Source organism: Salmo salar, chromosome ssa01 (assembly GCF_905237065.1).
Source record: "Salmo salar chromosome ssa01, Ssal_v3.1, whole genome shotgun sequence".
Lineage (NCBI taxonomy): Eukaryota > Metazoa > Chordata > Actinopteri > Salmoniformes > Salmonidae > Salmo > Salmo salar.
In genome coordinates, this window is record NC_059442.1 from 16,424,443 (window position 1) to 16,448,112 (window position 23,670).

A 23,670-nucleotide genomic window follows, 5' to 3' on the forward strand; every position below is an offset into this window, starting at 1 on the left:
GCATCAATGCCTTCCTCTTGCAGGAACTGCTGACACACTCCAGCCACATGAGGTCTAGCATAGTCTTGCATTAGGAGGAACCCAGGGCCAACCGCACCAGCATATGGTCTCACAAGGGGTCTGAGGATCTCATCTCGGTACCTAATGGCAGTCAGGCTACCTCTGGCGAGCACATGGAGGGCTGTGCGGCCCCCCAAAGAAATGCCACGCCACACCATGACTGACCCACCGCCAAACCGGTCATGCTGGAGGATGTTGCAGGCAGCAGAACGTTCTCCACGGCGTCTCCAGACTCTGTCACGTCTGTCACGTGCTCAGTGTGAACCTGCTTTCATCTGTGAAGAGCAAAGGGCGCCAGTGGCAAATTTGCCAATCTTGGTGTTCTCTGGCAAATGCCAAACGTCCTGCACGGTGTTGGGCTTTAAGCACAACCCCCACCTGTGGACATCGGGCCCTCATACCACCCTCATGGAGTCTGTTTCTGACCGTTTGAGCAGACACATGCACATTTGTGGCCTGCTGGAGGTCATTTTGCAGGGCTCTGGCAGTGCTTCTCCTGCTCCTCCTTGCACAAAGGCGGAGGTAGCGGTCCTGCTGCTGGGTTGTTGCCCTCCTACGGCCTCCTCCACGTCTCCTGATGTACTGGCCTGTCTCCTGGTAGCGCCTCCATGCTCTGGACACTACGCTGACAGACACAGCAAACCTTCTTGCCACAGCTCGCATTGATGTGCCATCCTGGATGAGCTGCACTAACTGAGCCACTTGTGTGGGTTGTAGACTCCGTCTCATGCTACCACTAGAGTGAAAGCACCGCCAGCATTCAAAAGTGACCAAAACATCAGCCAGGAAGCATAGGAACTGAGAAGTGGTCTGTGGTCCCCACCTGCAGAACCACTCCTTTATTGGGGGTGTCTTGCTAATTGCCTATAATTTCCACCTGTTGTCTATTCCATTCGCACAAAAGCATGTGAAATTTATTGTCAATCAGTGTTGCTTCCTAAGTGGACAGTTTGATTTCACAGAAGTGTGATTGACTTGGAGTTACATTGTGTTGTTTAAGTGTTCCCTTTATTTTTTTGAGCAGTGTATATGAACTCAGCAAAAAAAGAAACGTCCTCTCACTGTCAACTGCGTTTATTTTCAGCAAACTTAACATGTGTAAATATTTGTATGAACATAACAAGATTCAACAACTGAGACATAAACTGAACAAGTTCCACAGACATGTGACTAACATAAATGGAATAATGTGTCCCTGAACAAAGGGGGGGTCAAAATCAAAAGTAACAGTCAGTATCTGGTGTGGCCACCAGCTGCATTAAGTACTGCAGTGCATCTCCTCCTCATGGACTGCACCAGATTTGCCAGTTCTTGCTGTGAGATGTTACCCCACTATTCCACCAAGGCACCTGCAAGTTCCTGGACATTTCTAGGGGGAATGGCCCTAGCCCTCACCCTCCGATCCAACAGGTCCCAGACGTGCTCAATGATATTGAGATCCAGGCTCTTCGCTGGCCATGGCAGAAACTGACATTCCTGTCTTGCAGGAAATCACGCACAGAACAAGCAGTATGGCTGGTGGCATTGTCATGCTGGAGGGTCATGTCAGGATGAGCCTGCAGGACGGGTACCACATGTGCCCTTAGGCAACGTTGTGCCGGGGATGTCTGGTGAGGACCTGCCTTACAACAGGCCTACAAGCCCTCAGTCCAGCCTCTCTCAGCCTATTGCGGACAGTCTGAGCACTGATGGAGGGATTGTGCGTTCCTGGTGTAATTCGGGCAGTTGTTGTTGCCATCCTGTACCTGTCCCGCAGGTGTGATGTTCGGATGTACTGATCCTGTGCAGGTGTTGTTACACGTGGTCTGCCACTGCGAGAACGATTAGCTGTCTGTCCTGTCTAACTGTAGCGCTGTCTTAGGCATCTCACAGTATGGATATTGCAATTTATTGCCCTGGCCACATCTGCAGTCCTCATGCCTCCTTGCAGCATGCCTAAGGCACGTTCACGCAGATGAGCAGGGACCCTGGGAATCTGTCTTTTGGTGTTTTTCAGAGTCAGTAGAAAGGCCTCTTTAGTGTCCTAACTTTTCATAACTGTGACCTTAATTGCCTACCGTCTGTAAGCTGTTTGTGTCTTAATGACCATTCCACAGGTGCATGTTCATTAATTGTTTATGGTTCATTGAACAAGCATGGGAAACGGTGTTTAAACCCTTTACAATCAAGATCTGTGAAGTTATTTGGATTTTTACGAATTATCTTTGAACGACAGGGTCCTGAAAAAGGGACATTTATTTTTTTGCTGAGTTTATATATTTTATTCTGATTTTTGAGGGGGTGCTGCAACACCCTCAGCGTGCCTACTTCCTGCGGCTATGCCTAGTTCCGACTAGCGTGGGGCAATAACAAATCAAATTTCAAATAAAAGTATTGGTCACGTACACATATTTATCATTTTTATTGCGGGTGTAGTGAATTGCTTGTGCATCCCAAAAGGTTAAAGAACAGACATCCACCAGGTCCACTAAATGACCAAAAGTATGTGGACACCTGCTCGTCGAATATCTCATTGGAGTTGGTCCACCCCTTTGCTGTTATAATAGCCTCCACTCTTCTGGGAAGGCTTTCCACTAGAAATTGTAACATTGCTGTGGGGACTCGCTTCCATTCAGCCATAATAGCATTAGTGAGGTCGGGTACTGATGTTGGGCGATTAGGCCTGGCTCGCAGTCGGTGTTCCAATTCACCACAAAGGTGTTCGATTCGGGTTGAGGTCAGGGCTCTGTGCAGGCTAGTCAAGTTCTTCCTCGCCAATCTCGCCAAACCATTTCTCTATGGACCTCGCTTTGTGCATGTGGGCTTTGTCATGCTGAAACAGGAAAGGGCCTTCCCCAAACTGTTACCACAAAGTTGGAAGCACAGAATAGTCTAAAATGTCATTGTATGCTGTAGCATTAAGATTTCCCTTCACTGGAACTAAGGGGCCTAGCCCGAACTATGAAAAACAGCCCCAAACCATTATTCCTCCTCCACAAAACTTTACAGTTGGCACTATGCATTGGGGCAGGTAGTGTTCTCCTAGCAGCCGCCAAACCCAGATTCATACATCAGATTGCCAGATGGTGAAGCGTGATTCATCACTCCAAAGAACACGTTTCCACTTTTCCAGAGGCGACAACTTTTACACCACCGCAGCGGACACTTGGCATTGCGCATGGTGATCTTAGGCTTGTATGCGGCTGCTCGGCCATGGAAACCCATTTCATGAAACTTCCGTAGAACAGTTATTGTGCTGACGTTGCTTCCAAACGCAGTCTGACACATACTGGGGCCTCAAACAGATATTGCATTTTGAGGATGAATGCTGTAGTGTCTGTGTTGCTGATGGACTTTATTCCCCCACCCCCAATTTCGGTCTTGTCTCATCGCTGCAACTCCCCAACAGGCTCGGGAGGCAAAGGTCCACCCTTCCACCCAATCTTATAGAACCGATCCCTTCCCATCAGTGGACATAAGGGTAGTAAGGGCTGGTAATGGGATAGGCCAGGGGGTACAGGACTGGAAAGGAGTGAAATCCGTCTTCATGCCATACCATTACAAAATGGAAATGTATAATATAAACATTTAAAAAAAAACATATTACATTTATTTGTTGTTGTTGTAAAATGTTTAGATTTCCTGAGACCTGTGTTGAAACGCACAATAAATATTTTAAAAAGTTAGTTTCACTGTAAGCATGGGGAGCACATTTCAAGTTGGTGAACACATTTATTAGCATAGAGACATTTATTCATCCAGATAATTTAATACACCCTGAAAATGAAAACATAGGACACAGGAAGAATACGCGAGTCAAGGAGTTTCCCCCCTCACATCTCCTACAGAGCTAATACTATGGACGTAGGTACATGCTAAAGATGTATTCAGACCATACTAGTCCAAAGTCATAGCAAAGCTGCAGAATGCCCTTAACCCACAAGCAAGACACATATTCCCCCTTTCATCAGAATTAACATATTACTTATTGCCTAATATACAGGAAACGGTGAACAGACAATATAAAACAATATTTTAGCGTAAAGTTCCACAAGCCGATATGTATTCATTTATCCTTGGCACACGAATATTCCAACACCAAGTGGTGCTTAGGACAACACTTCCCATGCCAGCTAACAGGCAACATTAGTAAACATGAGTTCCAGCTGGGCGATAGACATATTCCCTTTGCTTACAGTACATACAGTGCCGTCAGAAAGTATTCACACCCCTGGACTTTTTCCATATTTTGTTGTGTTACAGCCTGAATTTAAAATGGATTCAATTGAGATGTCATCACTGGCCTACACACAAGTTAAAAAATATATTTTACAAATTAATTAAATGAAAAGCTGAACTGTCTTGAGTCAATAAGTATTCAACCTGTTATGGCAAGCCTAAATAAGTTTAGGAGTAAAAATGTGCATAAGTCACATAAGTGGCATGTGCACATGTTCAACATGATTTTTCCAACGACTACGTCATCGCTGTACCCCACATACAGTCGAGCAGAGAATTTCAAAACACGGATTCAACCACAAAGATCAGGGAGGTTTTCCAAAAAAAGGGCACCCATTGGTAGGTGGGTAAAAATAAAAAAGCAGATATTGAATATACTTTTGAGCACAGTGAAGTTAATTACACTTTGGATGGAGTATCAATACAAAGATACAGGTGTCCTCCCTAACTCAGTTGCTGGAGAGGAAGGAAACAACTCAGGGATTTCACCATGAGGCCAATGGTGACTTTAAAACACAGTTAGAGCTTAATGGCTGTGATAGGAGAAATCTGAAGATGGATCAACAACATTTTAGTTACTCCACAATACTAACCTAATAGACAGAGTGAAAAGAAGCCTGTACAGAATAAAAATATTCCAAAACATGCATCCTTGTTTTAACCAAGGGAGCACCTATTTACTTCAATGTTAAGTGTAACTATGTCATTTCAAAGTACTTTCATTTGTTCCATCTTATGTTATTTAACATGTAATATACTAGGCACTAAAATAATAATGCAAATAAATGTGATAAAGCAATTAACACTTTGTATTCAGGACAAGAAGTGATGTTCGGAGTACCACGCTCCATATTTTCAAGCATAGTGGTGGCTGCATCATGTTATGGGTATGCTTGTAATCGTTAAGGACTTCAGGAAAAAATAAATAAATAAATGGAGATACGCATAGGAAAAATCCTAGAGAAAAACCTGGTTTAGTCTGCTTTCCCACAGACACTGGGAAATGAATTTACCTTTCAGCAAGACAATAACCTAAAACACAAGGTCAAGTCTACACCGGAGTTGCTTACCAAGAAGACTGAATGTTCCTGAGTGGCCGAAAATCTATGGCAAGACCTGAAAATGGTTGTCTAGGAATGATCAACAACCAATTTGACGGAGAAGAATTTCTTAAATAATAATAAAAATGTGCAAATGTTGCAGAATCCAGGTGTGGAAAGCTCTTAAAGATCCACAGCTTTAATCGCTACCAACGTTGATTCTAACATGTATTAACTCAGGGGGTTGAATACTTATTCAAGTTATTAGTGTTTGATTTTTCATGAATTTTTTTCTTTGGACAACGGCAATTAAACCATTTGAATCCCACTTTGTAACAACAAATGTGGAAAAGGTGAATGGGGTGAAAATACTTTCTGAAGCCACTGTATTACTAGAGAAATAAGGCTAGATATAAAACAAAAATACTCAACTTCTGAAATAAGGCACTAGTCTTTTTTTCAGATTAAAAAAAAACAACAGAAGTTGGTCTACAAACAATATCTGACTGCATAGAAAAGGCATTGATATGAGAAATAGAATAAAACTGCAATGAATGTCTGCACTGCTCTAACAGTCTTCCAATGTGTTGAGTAAATTGTCAAATAAATGACTTGCATGAATTGCAAACTTCGGGTTGAAGATGAAAAGGTTAATAGCCCATTGTACCAGCATAAGGCCATACACAAATATCAAAACGGTTCATCATTATTTCACTACAAATGAAACAGAACCAATACTTCAGTGGAGACATACAGTAGAACAGATAAATTGATGTTCGGTAGGCCAAGGTCCGATGAAGCGCTCCGATTTTACCAAGTATCCAGCCCAGCCTACTAGTCTGGACCTCTGTAGCTTCGTTTACACAGGCAGCCCAATTCTGATCTTTTGCTCAATTATGGGCAAAATATCTGATCGGTCAAAAGACCAATTATTGGCAAAAGATCAGAAATAGACTGCCCGTGTAAACACAGCCGGACACTCAGTGCCTGTTTGGTTGCAATTACTAGAAAATAATGCCTTCCTCTGCAACATTAGAACCTTTTTAACAATACCCTTTGGCATCCATTTCACAGCTGAATTACTTTGTCGATAGGCAACATTACATCAGTAGTTATGTTAGGCATCACCCAAAATAATTGCCAAAATTTCAAACAGATGAAGTTCAAACTTGAAGACAAACCATGGTGATAAGGAGGACTAAACATATTCACAACCAATTAACAAGGTAAAATAAAATAAAAAACGGGCAATATCAGAAATAAAGGCAAATAATTAAAAACATTGTCTTACTGATGTGACAATGGAAAGATGACATAACATTAAAAAGGTCCAATGCAGTCATTTTTTTCTCAATATCAAATCATTTCTGGCTAACAATTAAAGCGGCAATATATTCATTTTTTGGGCGACCCGTCCAAATTCACATAGAAATGTGTGTTACAAATCTGTCAAAATCGAAAGCATGTCTAAGAAGCGGTAGATCTGTCCGAGGTGCGCTATTTCTATGCTTCCTGTTCTTAAGTTTAATTTCTGCATCCTACTTTCGGTTCTGAACACCAGCTTCAAATAAAATACTTTGGGCAGTGGTGTAAATGTAAAAAAAATACTTGAAAGTACTACTTAAGTCGTTTTTTGGGGTATCTGTACTCTACTATTTATATTTTTGACAACTTTTACTTTACTACATTCCTTAAGAAAAGTATGTACTTTTTACTCCATACACTTTCCCTGACACCCAAAAGTACTTGTTACATTTTGAATGCTTATCAAGAGAACATCTCTGATCATCCCTACTACCTCTGATCTGACGGATTCACTAAACACATGCTTCATTTGTAAGTGATGTGTGCACCTGGCTATCCGTGTAAAAAAAAGTGTAAATAATAAAAAATAATAACAATCCTAAAAAAACAGTGCCCTGTGGTTTGCTTAATATAAGGAATTTGAAAGTATTTACTTGTAATACTTTTTGCTAGGACTGTCTGGGTGTGGTCTGAGTGGGCAGGGGGAACTAGCTGCTGGCGGAGAGGCTTGGAACTCTTTCTTATTGGACTATTAACTAATTAAGTGCCTGGCAGGCCAAACCTCGATCCCACCAAAACAGGCCGACACTTCAGGCTGTCTTTTTAAACAGCTCTTACACTAAAAAGGATATCATCATTTTCAAAGTATTATTCCAACCTCAGTGTGGAAATACATATAAAAACACAGGATTATCACATTTTTGACTGCACTTGGCCTTTAAACATTTAAAATAACACCTTTTTCAGTTATTTGAACTTAGCATGATTCCTTTTAACACTGGCACTCTAACCCACCCACATGCCTAACCAATAGCCGTAAAGTCGCGGCAGTGGTAAATCAACTGGCCCAGCTGTCAATCAATCAACCCATTCTGACAGCTGTCAGTCAAGTCATTCAAAATAACACCTCCAAAGACTCTGTCTGGTCTGTATCGGAGTGAGTGGTGCCAAATAAAGCACTTGGCTTTGACTCTTGAAACTAACAAGCCACAAATTATTTCTTCCCCACAACACATACAAACACAAATCATTCAGTATCTCGGCTATTCTAAACTGCAGTCACTTGCATCAGAGCACTACTACTCATAAGCACCTACTGTTTTGGTTGTATGGGAGTCTTCCAAATTGACCTTATAAAATCTAGGATGTAGCTAACCCCACAGTGCTTTATTTAAAAACTCTATTAGAAACGGTGTTGTTCTATGAACCCCAACCAGTGCTGTGTAACCAGTATTCCAGTCCCTTCTCTTCTAGGAGTGGATGTTCCTGTGTACTATAACAGTGTGTGTACTATAGTTTAGTCATGTATGCATGCCTCTTCTATATGTGGTGTGTCTGTATGCATGCATCTACCTACTCTATCTATTCTAGACTATGTTCCCTCGTATAAAATTGTGTGTGTGTGTGTGTGTGTGTACACGTGTGTTTGCATGTAGATTCCCATGGCTGTGTGTATATGTGAGTACATATACAACCATGTTCCCTCAGCACTGTTCACCATACAGGTTTGCCTCGAGGCGGGGCTTGTCGTGGTGGCCCGATCGCGGCGTGCTCCGCTCTGCCGTCAGGTCCTCGTAAGACGATTTGGTGGCGTTGGAGCCTCCGGGTGGAGGGAAGTCGTCTTCATCCGGGTCGAGGTGAGAATCGCAGCTGGAATCCTCCTGGATGGTGGCCATCCGCGGGCCCTCCCCCACCCCCACCACCCCGCTTCCCGGGGCAGGGCCAGAAGCCAAGCCTGGGGCTGAGGTACTGATGCTGCCTGAGACAGATGGACCCGTTGGGGTTAGAGAAGAGAGGGAGTGGGGAAGGAACCGAGTGCCGGAGGAGGTTGGAGGTGTAGGTAGCTTGATGACGACGACAGAGGCCGTCTCGAGGCTGCTCAGCATCTCTGCGTTCTGAGGGGGGACAGGAGGACAGCAGGGTCAGGTTTGTGTTTGACTAATCCACTGCCTGACTATCCTTTTCAACTCAATTCAGTTGATCTTTAATGGTCTGGTCACACCATTACAACTGAATAGCCCAAAAACAAACAACTCAGACACTCTGGCTCCAAACAACAAGGTCTACACTCTGCCTTTTATAAAGACAACACGGCTCTTCTCCTCACATACATCGCACATCCTTGTGACACGCCGGCAGCGTGCACCCTGGCCCCGCCCCCCCAAAGCCTCACCCACTCTCCTAAAGGTGGAGCTGTACCAAATACAGGTACCTTCACCATGCGCTGCAGTTCCGCGAGGGGCCAAGGCGTTGGGGGCAGTGGCGGTTCTAGACCATTTCAACTGGGGGGGGGCCAAGCTGGGGCCAGTTGTACTGTTAGAGGGGCCAGTTACATTAGACGTTATTGTTGTCATATCGCTTTCTTCACTGTCGTTGCCACTGTCTAATAACGGATGTAAAAAACAAAAGAATGATATAAGAAATTTGTTATGTAAAAATTATTTCATACTCCACATTTAGGGGGGCCACAAGGGGGTCCAAAATTGTTGTCACAGGGGCACTGCCCCCCCCCAGAACCGCTAGTGGTTGGGGGGGCAGAACAGGTCATTGTTACCGAAATATCCCAGTTTACTATTATTCATCCTTTATTTCACCAGGGAAGTCATATTGAGATGTATTTTCGCCAGGCTCAGGCTCATCTAGGGCATCCGGGATAGGGTCAGGCTCATCTAGGGGATCCGGGATAGGGTCAGGCTCATCTAGGGGATCCGGGATAGGGTCAGGCTCATCTAGGGGATCCGGGATAGGGTCAGGCTCATCTAGGGGATCCGGGATAGGGTCAGGCTCATCTAGGGGATCCGGGATAGGGTCAGGCTCATCTAGGGGATCCGGGATAGGGTCAGGCTCATCTAGGGGATCCGGGATAGGGTCAGGCTCATCTAGGGGATCCGGGATAGGGTCAGGCTCATCTAGGGGATCCGGGATAGGGTCAGAGTCATCTAGGGGATCCGGGATAGGGTCAGAGTCATCTAGGGGATCCGGGATAGGGTCAGGCTCATCTAGGGGATCCGGGATAGGGTCAGGCTCATCTAGGGGATCCGGGATAGGGTCAGGCTCATCTAGGGGATCCGGGATAGGGTCAGGCTCATCTAGGGGATCCGGGATAGGGTCAGAGTCATCTAGGGGATCCGGGATAGGGTCAGGCTCATCTAGGGGATCCGGGATAGGGTCAGGCTCATCTAGGGGATCCGGGATAGGGTCAGGCTCATCTAGGGGATCCGGGATAGGGTCAGGCTCATCTAGGGGATCCGGGATAGGGTCAGGCTCATCTAGGGGATCCGGGATAGGGTCAGGCTCATCTAGGGGATCCGGGATAGGGTCAGGCTCATCTAGGGGATCCGGGATAGGGTCAGGCTCATCTAGGGGATCTGGGATAGGGTCAGGCTCATCTAGGGGATCTGGGATAGGGTCAGGCTCATCTAGGGGATCCGGGATAGGGTCAGGCTCATCTAGGGGATCCGGGATAGGGTCAGGCTCATCTAGGGGATCCGGGATAGGGTCAGGCTCATCTAGGGGATCCGGGATAGGGTCAGGCTCATCTAGGGGATCTGGGATAGGGTCAGGGATAGGCTAGGGCTGTTGCGGTGACCATATTACCGCCACACTGGCAGTCATTTACATTTACATTTAAGTCATTTAGCAGACGCTCTTATCCAGAGCGACTTACAGTAGTGAATGCATACATTTCATACAATTTCATACATTTTTTTTTGCTGGCCCCCCGTGGGAATCGAACCCACAACCCTGGCGTTGCAAACACCATGCTCTACCAACTGTTCCAGCAAATATGTGTATATTTGCTGGAACATGAAACAGATTTTTTTTTTGTCTGAGGGTACAAATCCACATAAAGAGATCAAATGAATTAACATTTGCTCAACCAGTTTCTACCCAGAGAATGAGTACACCAAATCCACAAGATAGACAGGAAAGACATTTTAAAAAGTACAGTCATTAAATCAGTTTAGATACATTCTTAGTACAAAAATATGTACAATTGTAAATAGTGCACACATGTAACCCTATAAATGAGCTAAAATCAGTGTCACCAGGGCACATTTGACAAAGCTTTGGTTATAGTATACCACAGGGTCAGTGTTCCTTCAACTTAGCAATCAAGTACCACCACAGTCATAATTGGAACCCAGCCAGGTGTCTGAAGCAATAATTGTGTAGGTCTCAGGTGGTGCTCAAGGCCCTCGGTAGAGGAGGTCCAGGGGGCAAGAGGGTTGTGCACCCCACCAGGTAATACTCATATTTTCACCCTATTTTCTGGTGAAGTGTCATCATAGTGAGCAGCGTTAATCTGCTCTCTGTACCCTCTTCTCACAACAACCAACTATTATGCTGTGTCTGTCGACAGGACCAGAGGTCAAGAGGCGAATGGAGAAAGGGCAGAAGCCAACATGTCCACTCATCTTTAATACAGAAACTTTGGGCAGCTATCCAGACAATGTTGAAATTGAAAACATTATGAGAGATTAATGTAACCTTTTGGCAAATGCAAGGATGAAAGTTTTGACTGTAGTCATGACTGTAGTAAAATTTGACGTGACCGTTGAGTCATGATGATCTCCTCTTATCCACTCTGGACATGCATTGGTAGTACCCAAGTCACTAATGATCATCAGGTCGCTAATAGCCTGGTACTCAGGACTCTATTGTCCCTCTAACCACTCTGACATTTTTTTTATTTAACTAGGCAAGTCAGTTAAGAACAAATTCTTATTTTCAATGACGGCCTAGGAACAGTGGGTTAACTGCCTTGTTCAGGGGCAGAACGACAGATTTGTACCTTGTCAGCTCGGGGATTCGAACTTGCGGTTACTAGTCCAACGCTCTAACCACTAGGCTACGCTAACCACTCTGACATCAATGTAATACAATCGAAAATCACAACAAACATCAAAACACTGTGCTTTTAAAACTCACCTCACTGTGATTGATCAATTTGAAGAAAGTTCAACAACAGTTTGAAAACGAATGGAAAACATGGTTGTTGTGGATGTTGTTTTAAAGCCGAACAACTAAAATGGACAGCACTTTCTAAGGGGATGATTCATTCAAAACACGCAAATGGAACATGACGGAACAGGTCATTGTAACTCAGATATCCCAGTTTACTATTATTTATCCTTTATTTCAAAATGTAAAGTGTTGGTCCCATGTTTCATGAGCTGAAATAAAAGATCCTAGAAATGTTCCATACGCACAAAAAGCTTATTTCTCTCCAATTTTGTGATCAAATTTGTTTACATCCATGTTAGTGAACATTACTCTTTTGTCAAGATAATCCATTCACCTGACAGGTGGCATATCAAGAAGCTGATTAAATAGCGTGTTGGGGACAATAAAAAGCCACTCTAAACTGTGCCGTTTTTTCACAACACAATGCCCCATATCTCAAGTTGAGGGAGCACTTGGCATGCTGACTGCAGGAATGTCCAGATAATTTCTCTACAATAAGCTGCTTCCAACGTCGTTTTAGAGAATTTGGCAGTACATCCAACCAGCCTCAACTGATTAGAAGCACCTGCTGCCCATCTGTTGTTCTTTTGAAATGCTGTTTTTAATTTTGAAATTGTACCTACATACTGAAAAAAGCTGTAAAGCCAAAACGTCTGTGTATGTTATCCTTGATGCAGTGAAAATAACTTACAAAATTGAATTGGTCAGGGAGATGACCAAGAACCCGATGGTCCCTTTGACAGAGCACCAGTTCTCTCATCTCTGTGGAGATGAGAGAACCTTCCAGAAGGACAACCATCTCTGCAGCACTCCACCAATCAGGCCTTTATGGTAGAGTGGCCAGACAGAAGCCACTCCTCAGTAAAAGGCACATGACAGCCCGCTTGGAGTTTGCCTAAAGGCACCTAAAGACTCTCAGACCATGAGAAACAAGATTCTCTGGTCTGATGAAACCAAGAACTAGGAAACTAGTCAGGATCGAGGCAAAGATGAACGGAGCAAAGTACAGAGAGATCCATGATGAAAACATGCCCCAGAGCGCTCAGGACCTCAGACTGGGGCGGCGGTTCACCTTCCAACAGGTCAACAAGCCTAAGCACACAGCCAAGACAACGCAGGAGTGGCTTCGGGACAAGTCTCTGAATATAATTGAGTGACCCAGCCAGAGCCCAGACTTGAACTCGATCGAACATCTCTGGAGACCTGAAAATAGCTGTGCAGCAACACTCCCCATCCAACCTGACAGAGCTTGAGAGGATCTGCAGAGAAGAATGGGAAAAACTCCCCAAATACAGATGTGCCAAGCTTGTAGTGTTATTTCACCACTATGGCCTATTTATTGCCTTACCTCCCTAATCTTACTTCATTTGCACACACTGTATATAGACTTTTCTATTGTGTTATTGACTGTACGTTTGTTTATCCAATGGGTAAATCTGTGTTCTTTGTGTCGCATTGCTTTATCTTGGCCAGGTGGCAGTTGTAAATGAGAACTTGTTCTCAACTGGCCTACCTGGTTAAATAAAGGTGAAATAAATAAAATAAAAATACCCAAGAAGACGCGAGGCTGTAATCGCTGTCATAGGTGCTTCAATAAAGTACTGAGTAAAGGGTCTGAATACTTATGTAAATGTAATATTTCACATTTTTATTTTACTTTTTTATTTTTAAATGTTTGCTTTGACATTATGGGGTTTTGTGTGCAAATCGATGAGGGGAAAAAACGATTTAATCAATTTTAGAATAAGGCTGTAACGTAACAAATTGTGGAAAAAGTCAAAGGGTCTGAATACATTCCAAATGCGCTGTAGAAAAGAGGAGAAAATCTTCTTTCTAATGATGTCAACTTTCTTTCTCAACTTCTAATATTGAGCAAATTACACACTCACTGGAGTTTGACATAGCCTTTGAAAAAGCACCCACGAGTACTAGGCATGGCAAATGCCAGTGGCTGATGGTAAGCTTTCTTGACTTAGGACTCTATTTAATCCGTATCGCGAAAGTTCAGCTTTACAGCATGATTGAAAGGCAATGTTCCTTCGTTAGCAGAGACTGCATTCCCGGTAAACGCTGCATATGTCGGCTCAAATCGGAAATTACATTTCTGTCATGCAATCTGTAGTCCTTAATAACATCTTGCCAACATTTGACTAACCAGCTAAATGGCTGCTATTAGAGAAAATGTGTTTTCAGTTACCTATCTCGATAAAAAGGCTGTTCGTTTACAATTCCTTTCCAATTATAATGTGGGGAGGTCAAAATAATACATCTACCAAATCTATTAATTTAAAACTGTTGATTACTTCTCCTTGCCATTCACCTGATAAGACCTGCAAACTTCTTTTTTGCTAACATATGATGGTGGTTCCTGGGCCTCCGGTTTGCCTGGACAGGGGTCCCTGGGCAAGAAAAGACAACATGCTCTGTAGTAGTCTCTAAAAGGGATAGCGTGTTATAGTGAGTGCGACTTCAAAGTTCAAACCTAGAACATGTGGACAGTGGTGAACATGGGAGGGCATAGGACTTATGTTGGGGAAGTTCATGTTTTAGTCATGACGTGACAGACTTACGCTGGGGAAGTTCATGTTTTAGTCATGACGTGACAGACTTACGCTGGGGAAGTTCATGTTTTAGTCATGACGTGACAGACTTACGCTGGGGAAGTTCATGTTTTAGTCATGACGTGACAGACTTACGCTGGGGAAGTTCATGTTTTAGTCATGACGTGACAGACTTACGCTGGGGAAGTTCATGTTTTAGTCATGACGTGACAGACTTACGCTGGGGAAGTTCATGTTTTAGTCATGACGTGACAGACTTACGCTGGGGAAGTTCATGTTTTAGTCATGACGTGACAGACTTACGCTGGGGAAGTTCATGTTTTAGTCATGACGTGACAGACTTACACTGAGGAAGTTCATGTTTTAGTCATGACGTGACAGACTTACACTGGACTTGGTGCTCTCCTCATACTCCTTCTCCAGATTTTTATCCTACAGAAACAAAGCAGAAAGCATGCCATTAGTGTATCAGCAATAGACATTAATGTGTCTTAAATCAACTATGTGGTGGGCTTCAAATATTATTATTATACAACATGCCAATATGAAGACACTATTATCCAAAGCGACTTAGTGTCATCCGTGCATACATTTCACTTATCGGTGGTCCTGGAATCGAACCCACTATCCTGGCGTTGCAAGCGCCATGCTCTACCAACTGAGCAACAGAGGACAACAACATGTATAGACAGACATGCTCAGTAAGGCGTCTCACCACACAGTGCACCAGGATACTGAGAGGGATCCAGAAGATCAGAGAGAACACCACCACTGAGCCCACGATGTTGTCTGCCAGGAACTTCCCTACAAGAGGGAGACAGAGAGAAAAAGACAAAGTCCAACCAACCTTTCAAATAACCTCCAAGCTAGTCTAACTCCAACACTGCATCCCATCTCACCGAATGTGTTGATGTCCAGCTTGTCAATGAAATCCCACAACCTCTCGATCACATCCTGGACTTGCTTCATGCATTTTCCCTGAAACAAACACAGACAAATCAATAGATCATAATTATCAGACAATTTAAATAGAACGTGGTAACTCCCCCTGTAGGACCAATACCATCTATTCAAAACATTCTCTTCGTGTAAAAATATATTTTATTATTATTTTAAAATGGATTTATTGACGTGAAATGTGTTGAAACTCTGAATACAGGCCGCGGCCATTCAGTGTGAGTAGAGGTGAAAGGTCAATGCTAATGGAAGAGGTCAGTCACTCACGCCCTCGTCACAGAAGCCCACGGTGCAGGGTTTCCCCTTGCGCAGGTACAGGAAGTTCTGGTCCTTTTTGACGAAGGGAGTGCAGGTGCCATTTTTGTCCCGGCAGCAGACCTTACACGAGTTGACCATCTCTGGGAGAGTAAAGAGGTCAGTTTAGGTTCAAAGACAACCTGGTGCTATACTATTATCCGTATCCTTCTCCAAATGTCCTTTACAGTACCTTAATATCCCTTGACTTATTCCACATTTTGTTGTGTTACAGCCTGAATTCAACATTTATTAAATTGATTATTTTTCCTTACTCATCTACACACAATACCCCATAATGAAATGTTAGCAAATGTATTGAAAATTAAATCCAGAAATATGTCATTTACATAAGTATTCACAACCCTACAAATTGAGCTCTGGTGCATCCAATTTCCTTTGATCACCCTTGATATGTCACTACAACTTGATAGGAGTCCACCTGAGGCCAATTCATTTGTTTGGACATGATTTAGACAGAAACACCCGTCTACCTATACAAAGTGTCAGAACAGAAACTCTACCATGAAGTCCAAGGAACTGTTCTTAGATCTCCGAGATAGAATTGTGATGAGGCATATATCTGGGGAAGGGTATAAAACAACTTCTAGAATGTTTAAAGTTTCCAAAAGCACAGTGGTCTCCATCATTGGGAAAGGAAAAAATATGGAACTACCCAGACTTGATTAGAGCTGGCTATCTGACCAAACTGAGCCTCCGGCAAGAAGGACCTTGGTCATGGAGGTGACCAAGAACCCAATGGCCACTCTGACAGTACTACAGAGTTCCTTAGCTGAGATGGGAGAACCTGCCAGAAGGACAACAGTCTCTACAGCACTCCACCAATCTGGAAGAGTGGCCAGACGGAAGCAAGTCCTAAAAAAAGAAGCAGGGGAGAACAACCTTAGACTGTGGCAAAGATTTACATTCCAACAGGACAATGACCACAAGCATACAGTCAAAGCAAAGCTGGAATGGCTTCAGAACAAGAATGTGAAAGTCCTTAAGAGGCACAGCCAAAGGCCAGACTTGTATCCCATTGAAAATATGTGGAAAGACTTGAAGATTGCTGTTCACTGCCACTCTCCATCTAACATAACAGAGCTTGAGAAAATCTGCCAGGAATAATGGGAGAAAAGACTCAAATCCAGATGTGCAAAGCAGACATACCCAAGACAACTCAAAGCTGATACAGACATACCCAAGACAACTCAAAGCTGATACAGACATACCCAAGACAACTCAAAGCTGTAGTCACCGCTAAAGGTGCTGGGGTGTCCAGAAACTCAAATGTCCAGACATTTCTTTAAACATGTTTTCACTTTGTCATTATGGGGTATTGTGTGAGGGTGGGTAAGAAAAAATCATTTTAATCCATTTTGAATTCAGGCTGTAACAAAACAAAATGTGGAATAAGTCAAGGGGTATGAATACTTTCTGAAGGCACTGTACAGTATACTGGCAGAAATCTAATTTAAGTATTTGGGTTTCGAACATTAATTTAAACTTGAAGCCTCAAATCAAATAAAGAACAAAACTTTTAATGCAAAGATATTGGGTCCACCCATAGAAATACAACTATAGAGAGGCTCTATCTCTATGGGTACACCATGGTACTGTACAGTGGTGTCAATCTAGACTGTAGCAGTGTGAATGTGAGAGGGTTGTACCATTACAAGCACAGGGCTGCAGGTTCTGCACAGCCTCACAGAAGGTCATGCACTCCCCGTCGCTGCACCTCCCACTGTCCACACAGATGGTATTGTCCGGAGCGTTGTCTGGGGTTGGGCACTCACTGCTGTTACCTAAGGTTTTGAGAAGGCGGCGGGGAGAGAGGACATCAAAGAAATTGAGATTCTCCCTCAGGGAGTCAGTCAAATACACAAACTGATGTCTCAACAGCACGACCTGGAGACCTATCCAGCTAGAGGATGTTGGTCCAAAATATCCCTTACATAGCAGATAATGATTAGTTGTCCGGTTGAATAAGAGTATATTTATTTTTCTTTAAAACAGGGGTGAGTCCCATTGAGAACAACATATATTTTACTAGGGAGCCCTGTATTACAAAGCATCAATGATCAATAAAAAATAAATCACATCAGTCTGTTAGCCGTGGCTAGCCTGTGTATGAACAGGTCTGTTAGCCGTGGCTAGCCTGTGTATGAACAGTAGGGGAGGCTTACCTGTGCAGAGGGACATGCCCTTACAGGTCTGTTAGCCGTGGCTAGCCTGTGTATGAACAGTAGGGGAGGCTTACCTGTGCAGAGGGACATGCCCTTACAGGTCTGTTAGCCGTGGCTAGCCTGTGTATGAACAGTAGGGAGGCTCCTGTGCGGGCCCGTCTGTTAGCCGTGGCTAGCCTGTGTATGAACAGTAGGGGAGGCTTACCTGTGCAGAGGGACATGCCCTTACAGGTCTGTTAGCCGTGACTAGCCTGTGTATGAACAGTAGGGGAGGCTTACCTGTGCAGAGGGACATGCCCTTACAGGTCTGTTAGCCGTGGCTAGCCTGTGTATGAACAGTAGGGGAGGCTTACCTGTGCAGAGGGACATGCCCTTACAGGTCTGTTAGCCGTGGCTAGCCTGTGTATGAACAGTAGGGGAGGCTTACCTGTGCAGAGGGACATGCCCTTACAGGTCTGTTAGCCGTGGCTAGCCTGTGTATGAACAGTAGGGGAGGCTTACCTGTGCAGAGGGACATGCCCTTACAGGTCTGTTAGCCGTGGCTAGCCTGTGTATGAACAGTAGGGGAGGCTTACCTGTGCAGAGGGACATGCCCTTACAGGTCTGTTAGCCGTGACTAGCCTGTGTATGAACAGTAGGGGAGGCTTACCTGTGCAGAGGGACATGCCCTTACAGGTGGCGTTGATTGGCTCCTGGCATGGCTTGCCTGCCTGCTGAAACTTGCAGTTCTTACAGCATGGACTGTTCCTGTCACTGGATGTACCCGGACGTAGAAAACGATAACTTCAGTTTCCATGTTGGGAATGTCACTAAGCATCATAGTAGTGTGTATGCACTGGCATGGTGATGATAGAGGAAGGTTACTGGATAGTATGTTCAAGGTCCAATGCAGCCATTTTTATCTCAATATCAAATCCTTTATGGCTAACAATAAAGTACCTTACTGTGATTATTTTCAATTAAAATGGTAAAAAAAAAAAAAAAAAATAGCTTCTTAACAAAGTGCAATTTCTCAAGCAAGAGTTTAGCTAGGACTATCTGGGAGTGGCCTGAGTAGGGAGGGGAAAACTGAAAACAGCCTGTTATTGGCAGAGCGGTTTGGAACTCTCTCTCTTATTGGTCTATTAACTCATTTACCACCTGGTGATGTCACCAGGCAGGCCAAAACTGCCAAAAGAGGCTGAAATTTCAGGCTGTCTTTTCAAAACAGCTTTTACACTAAAACGGCTTCATGGTCATTTTCACAGTATTATTCCAACCATAGTGTGAAAATGTATATAAAAAAAATATTTAAAAAAATTCACATTTTTGACAGCACTGGGCCATTAAACACACACAAAAGAACTGCAATGTCAGTGGGGTATCAATGTCAGTTTACTTTATTAGTTTACTGTATATTATGAAATTGACATGATTCTGTATGTAACCATGTTGTAACTTCTACATGACACTGCAAACAAAATTTCCCCATGGGGACAATAAAGTCAGCCAGTAAGTAAAGAAAGGCGGGAATTCACTGAAGCCCTTGTAAATGTCATCCTACCATATGAATTACTGCACTCAGAGGTGGCCATTTTGGGCCGTGTGTGGCGGGTTTCTACCTGCACTGGGACTCGGGCCTGAACTTGCAGTCGGCGGAGCAGCACTGGTCGTCGTTGAGGTGCAGCAGGCCCGGGTCGCACTCCTCCCCTTCCTCAACGCGCAAGTTCCCACACACCTTGCTGTTCCTCTCCTTGAAGCAGATGGGAGCCTTGAAGCGCAGCGTCTTCCCTATGGAGATCTTACTGCAGTTGGAGAAACGCTGTGGGGAGAAGACAAACATAAAGGAAGGGAGGAAGGAAAGAAAGAAAGAATAAGGTAAATGTCATGTGAGCATATACGAGTCATTTGACAGAAGATTTGAAGAGCATTACCTTGTTATTGTAGTGGTCCCCGCTCACAGCGATGGGGTACATGACAAACTTGCCCCCGTGGTCGTCGCTAGGGGCGCAGTAGTGCATGTTGTCAGGGTCGTGCTCAGCTCCAAAGTTGTGGCCCAGCTCATGGGTTGTCACCAAATCGGCTTCCTGGTGATGGGAGAAAAAAAGAAAAAGAAATAAATAAAATGCTTGGAAACCATACATTGACTTGCAACAATAAATAAAATAAAGAAATTATGACATATCTATTACCTTTGGGATATAAAAGCATGTAGAATATCTGAGGAGCAGTGACTTCAAGAGGGTCTTGAAAGGTCTAAGTCATTAATATTAGTCACATGATGCATACTGCTGCCTACTCAACCCATGACCCAACACAATGTGCCCCACAGATTATTCTATCCACCACATGAGTGTCATTAGACAACACCTCAAACCATCATCTTGACTGAGTACTGCATTGGGGCCTATCATCTGACCTATGACCTATGACCCAGAAAGATGTCATGAATTATGCAATACAGGGAGTTGTTCAGTCCTGGTTCTAGTTTGTTCGATAGAGGGTGCAGACGCCATAGAAATAGCATGGCTGGATTCAGATACTCAATGAGGAACCTACCTTGGTGAGAATGGTTTTGCCATAATTCTTAGTGCTGGTTAAACCAGTGTTGAGGAAACTGGGATTCTTAACGGAACTAGATGGAAAGAAAGCTGCAGAAAACAAAAAGAGAAATCAGACTAGAAATATAGGAGCAATCTCTTGAAAATCTATCACACCATTATCAAAACACTAATCATAGTTATTTGATCAAAATTGAGAGGACCTCTGTGAGAGGCTAAGCCTCACGTTTAGGGCAGAGGCCCCCCAGAGCCTGGGCTTTAGAAGGGGCCACGTAAGCCAGGCCCAGTGTCCCCTCGTCAAAGTCCTGATAGGTGAACAGGTGGGCCAGGCACACGGTGCTAGCATTGTCCGCTATGTCCGTGCTAAATTGCTGCAGAGAAAAAGAGGTGTTGAAAAATGAATGAGAAGAAAATACTACTCATTACAAGCAAAAAGTATCCCCCATTGGTGAGGGTGTTTGTTGTCAATCATGTTTAGGCCCTTTCAAGTAAATGTTATTGAAGTTTCTACAACGTAAAGTTCATACAGTGACCCCTCAGAAAAATGTGTCTTCATCTATTCCCTACCTACAGACAACAGAACACTGTACAGGCTACACTCTGTAATGGCATCTGAGTAGATTAGAGTCAGTAGCAGTGTCTCACTTCCAACAGTTTCTTGACGTCCCACACCTCCTTGCCTTGGATGGGGCTTCCCTTCATGTTGTAGTGGGTCCAGCCCGGCCCAGCCTGGCCAAGCGGCGCTCTGGTCGGCTCCTTGTTGATGATGATCTACAACCAGGACATTACAACTTCTTAAACCCAATTAAGGTTACAGCACGTACAGTCCCCATAATACTCTGCACAAGATATTATGGTCAGGAGAAGATATGGATCATAGACCGCCACATATTTATTCAGTGAGACAGCAGTGGTTTCGTAGTAGACGCACAGTGTTGCCATTCATTCTCACACAAAGAGCTTCCACGGTCTGCTCCAAAAATGCTTTTCCAAATTCAATTAGGGTACTACAGTTATGCTCAGCTTCATTTCTCAACCCAGCGCTGACACATAACACACTGAGCTATGTTGTCACTAGTGATATGGAATGATTGGTGTGGAAATGACAACGCCAAATGACAATATTTGCTTACAACTACTACCAACTCAGACACACACACACACACACACACACACACACACACAGTCCCACCTGTTGGATCTGAACACCATATCCTGTAAACTCGTCATCCCAGGTTGTGTTCCTGTACATGTCATCCACTCTGTCAATCAACTCAATCTGGGGGAAACAGACAGTATTAGTACAAACCCAGATGATGCCTGTTCCTGGACAGTGGTTTGTTGCAGCACTACACAATTCCAAATGGACCTCATGCTCTACTTTCAGGCACTTCATGAAGGTCTAAAACACGTGTCAAATTCATTCCACGGCGGGCTGAGTGTCTGCGGGTTTTCACTCGTCCCTTGTTCTTGATTGATGAATTAAAGGTCACTAATTAGTATAGAACTCCTCTCACCTGCTTGTTTAAGTCTTAATAGAAGAGCTGTGTTCGAATACTCATACTAACCCCACTAAGCATACTATTTGTGATGTAAATTAAGTCGAATATGCTTATTTGTCATAAACTCAGCAAAAAAAGAAACGTCCTCTCACTGTCAACTGCATTTATTTTCAGAAATCTTAACATGTGTAAATATTTGTATGAACATAACAAGATTCAACAACTGAGACATAAACTGAACAAGTTCCACATACATTTGACTAACAGAAATGGAATAATGTGTCCCTAAACAAAGGGGGGGTCAAAATCAAAAGTAACAGTCAGTATCTGGTGTGGCCACCAGCTGCATTAAGTACTGCAGTGCATCTCCTCCTCATGGACTGCACCAGATTTGCCAGTTCTTGCTGTGAGATGTTACCCCACTCTTCCACCAAGGCACCTGCAAGTTCACGGACATTTCTAGGGGGGAGAACGGCCCTAGCCCTCACCCTCCGATCCAACACGTCCCAGACGTGCTCAATGGGACTGAGATCCAGGCTCTTCGCTGGCCATGGCAGAACACTGACATTCTGTCTTGCAGGAAATCATGCACAGAACGAGCAATATGGCTGGTGGCATTGTCATGCTGGACGGTCATGTCAGGATGAGCCTGCAGGAAGGGTACCACATGAGGGAGGAGGATGTCTTCCTTGTAATGCACGGCGTTGAGATTGCCTGCAATGACAACAAGCTCAGTCCGATGATGCTGTGACACACCACTCCAGACCATGATGGATCCTCCACCACCAAATCGATCCCGATCCAGAGTACAGGCCTCGGTGTAACGCTCATTCCTTCGAAGATAAACATGAATCCGACCATAACCCCTGGTGAGACAAAACCGCGATTCATCAGTGAAGAGCACTGTCTGGTCCAGCAACGGTGGGTTTGTGCCCTTAGGCAACATTGTTGCCGGTGATGTCTGGTGAGGACCTGCCTTACAACAGGCCTACAAGCCCTCAGTCCAGCCTCTCTCAGCCTATTGCGGACAGTCTGAGCACTGATGGAGGGATTGTGAGTTCCTGGTGTAACTCGGGCAGTTGTTGTTGCCATCCTGTACCTGTCCCGCAGGTGTGATGTTCGGATGTACTGATCCTGTGCAGGTGTTGTTACACGTGGTCTGCCACTGCGAGAACGATCAGCTGTCCGTCCTGTCTCCCTGTAGTGCTGTCTTAGGCATCTCACAGTACGGACATTGCAATTTATTGCCCTGGCCACATCTGCAGTCCTCATGCCTCCTTGCAGCATGCCTAAGGCATGTAGATGAGCAGGGACCCTGGGCATCTTTCTTTTGATGTTTTTCAGAGTCAGTAGAAAGGCCTCTTTAGTGTCCTAACTTTTCATAACTGTGACCTTAATTGCCTACCGTCTGTAAGCTGTTCGTGTCTTAATGACCGTTCCACAGGTGCATGTTCATTAATTGTTAATGGTTCATTGAACAAGCATGGGAAACAGTGTTTAAATGAAGATCTGTGACGTTATTTGGATTTTTATTAATTATCTTTGAAAGACTGGGTCCTGCTGAGTTTAGTATGGATATAGTTAGTATGCCAAAAAGTTCCCGCATGTCATACTAAAATACGAAGTATACAAGCAGTGGACACTATTTTTGTGCTTTTAGGGCCAATAATGCAATTGCTCAGAAAATTAGTGTAGCTTCACAACATTTTCAGATTTTAAGAAAATATGCAGCCGAAGACCGACGAGAGCGGATACAAATTCATTGCTTTAACGAATAATGACAAATGTTAAGAACGTTTTGTTCTTTGACTTTCCAAATA

General features: G+C 44.0%; 1 protein-coding gene across 3 annotated transcripts in view; it reads right to left on the reverse strand.

Moving 5' to 3' along the window:
• Nucleotides 1-3,751: 3,751 nt before the first annotated feature.
• LOC106566892 (disintegrin and metalloproteinase domain-containing protein 17) overlaps nt 3,752-23,670 on the reverse strand; it is a 37,111-nt gene continuing 17,192 nt past the window's right edge. Inside the window, exons 7-19 of one of the 3 annotated variants that reach the window (XM_014135554.2) lie at nt 21,541-21,627; nt 21,021-21,119; nt 20,575-20,719; nt 20,347-20,438; nt 19,722-19,874; nt 19,410-19,609; nt 18,458-18,561; nt 17,293-17,427; nt 15,596-15,726; nt 15,271-15,349; nt 15,087-15,175; nt 14,759-14,803; nt 3,752-8,737 (exon numbers count right to left, since the gene is read on the reverse strand). In XM_014135554.2, the coding sequence (XP_013991029.1) occupies nt 8,327-8,737; nt 14,759-14,803; nt 15,087-15,175; nt 15,271-15,349; nt 15,596-15,726; nt 17,293-17,427; nt 18,458-18,561; nt 19,410-19,609; nt 19,722-19,874; nt 20,347-20,438; nt 20,575-20,719; nt 21,021-21,119; nt 21,541-21,627 (1,770 nt within the window). In that variant the 3' untranslated portion in view covers nt 3,752-8,326. Of the gene's footprint in view, nt 8,738-13,562; nt 14,210-14,758; nt 14,804-15,086; nt 15,176-15,270; nt 15,350-15,595; nt 15,727-17,292; nt 17,428-18,457; nt 18,562-19,409; nt 19,610-19,721; nt 19,875-20,346; nt 20,439-20,574; nt 20,720-20,993; nt 21,120-21,540; nt 21,628-23,670 lie in introns of those variants that run through there. The other 2 variants (XM_014135492.2, XM_014135630.2) reach the window with 2 other exon arrangements.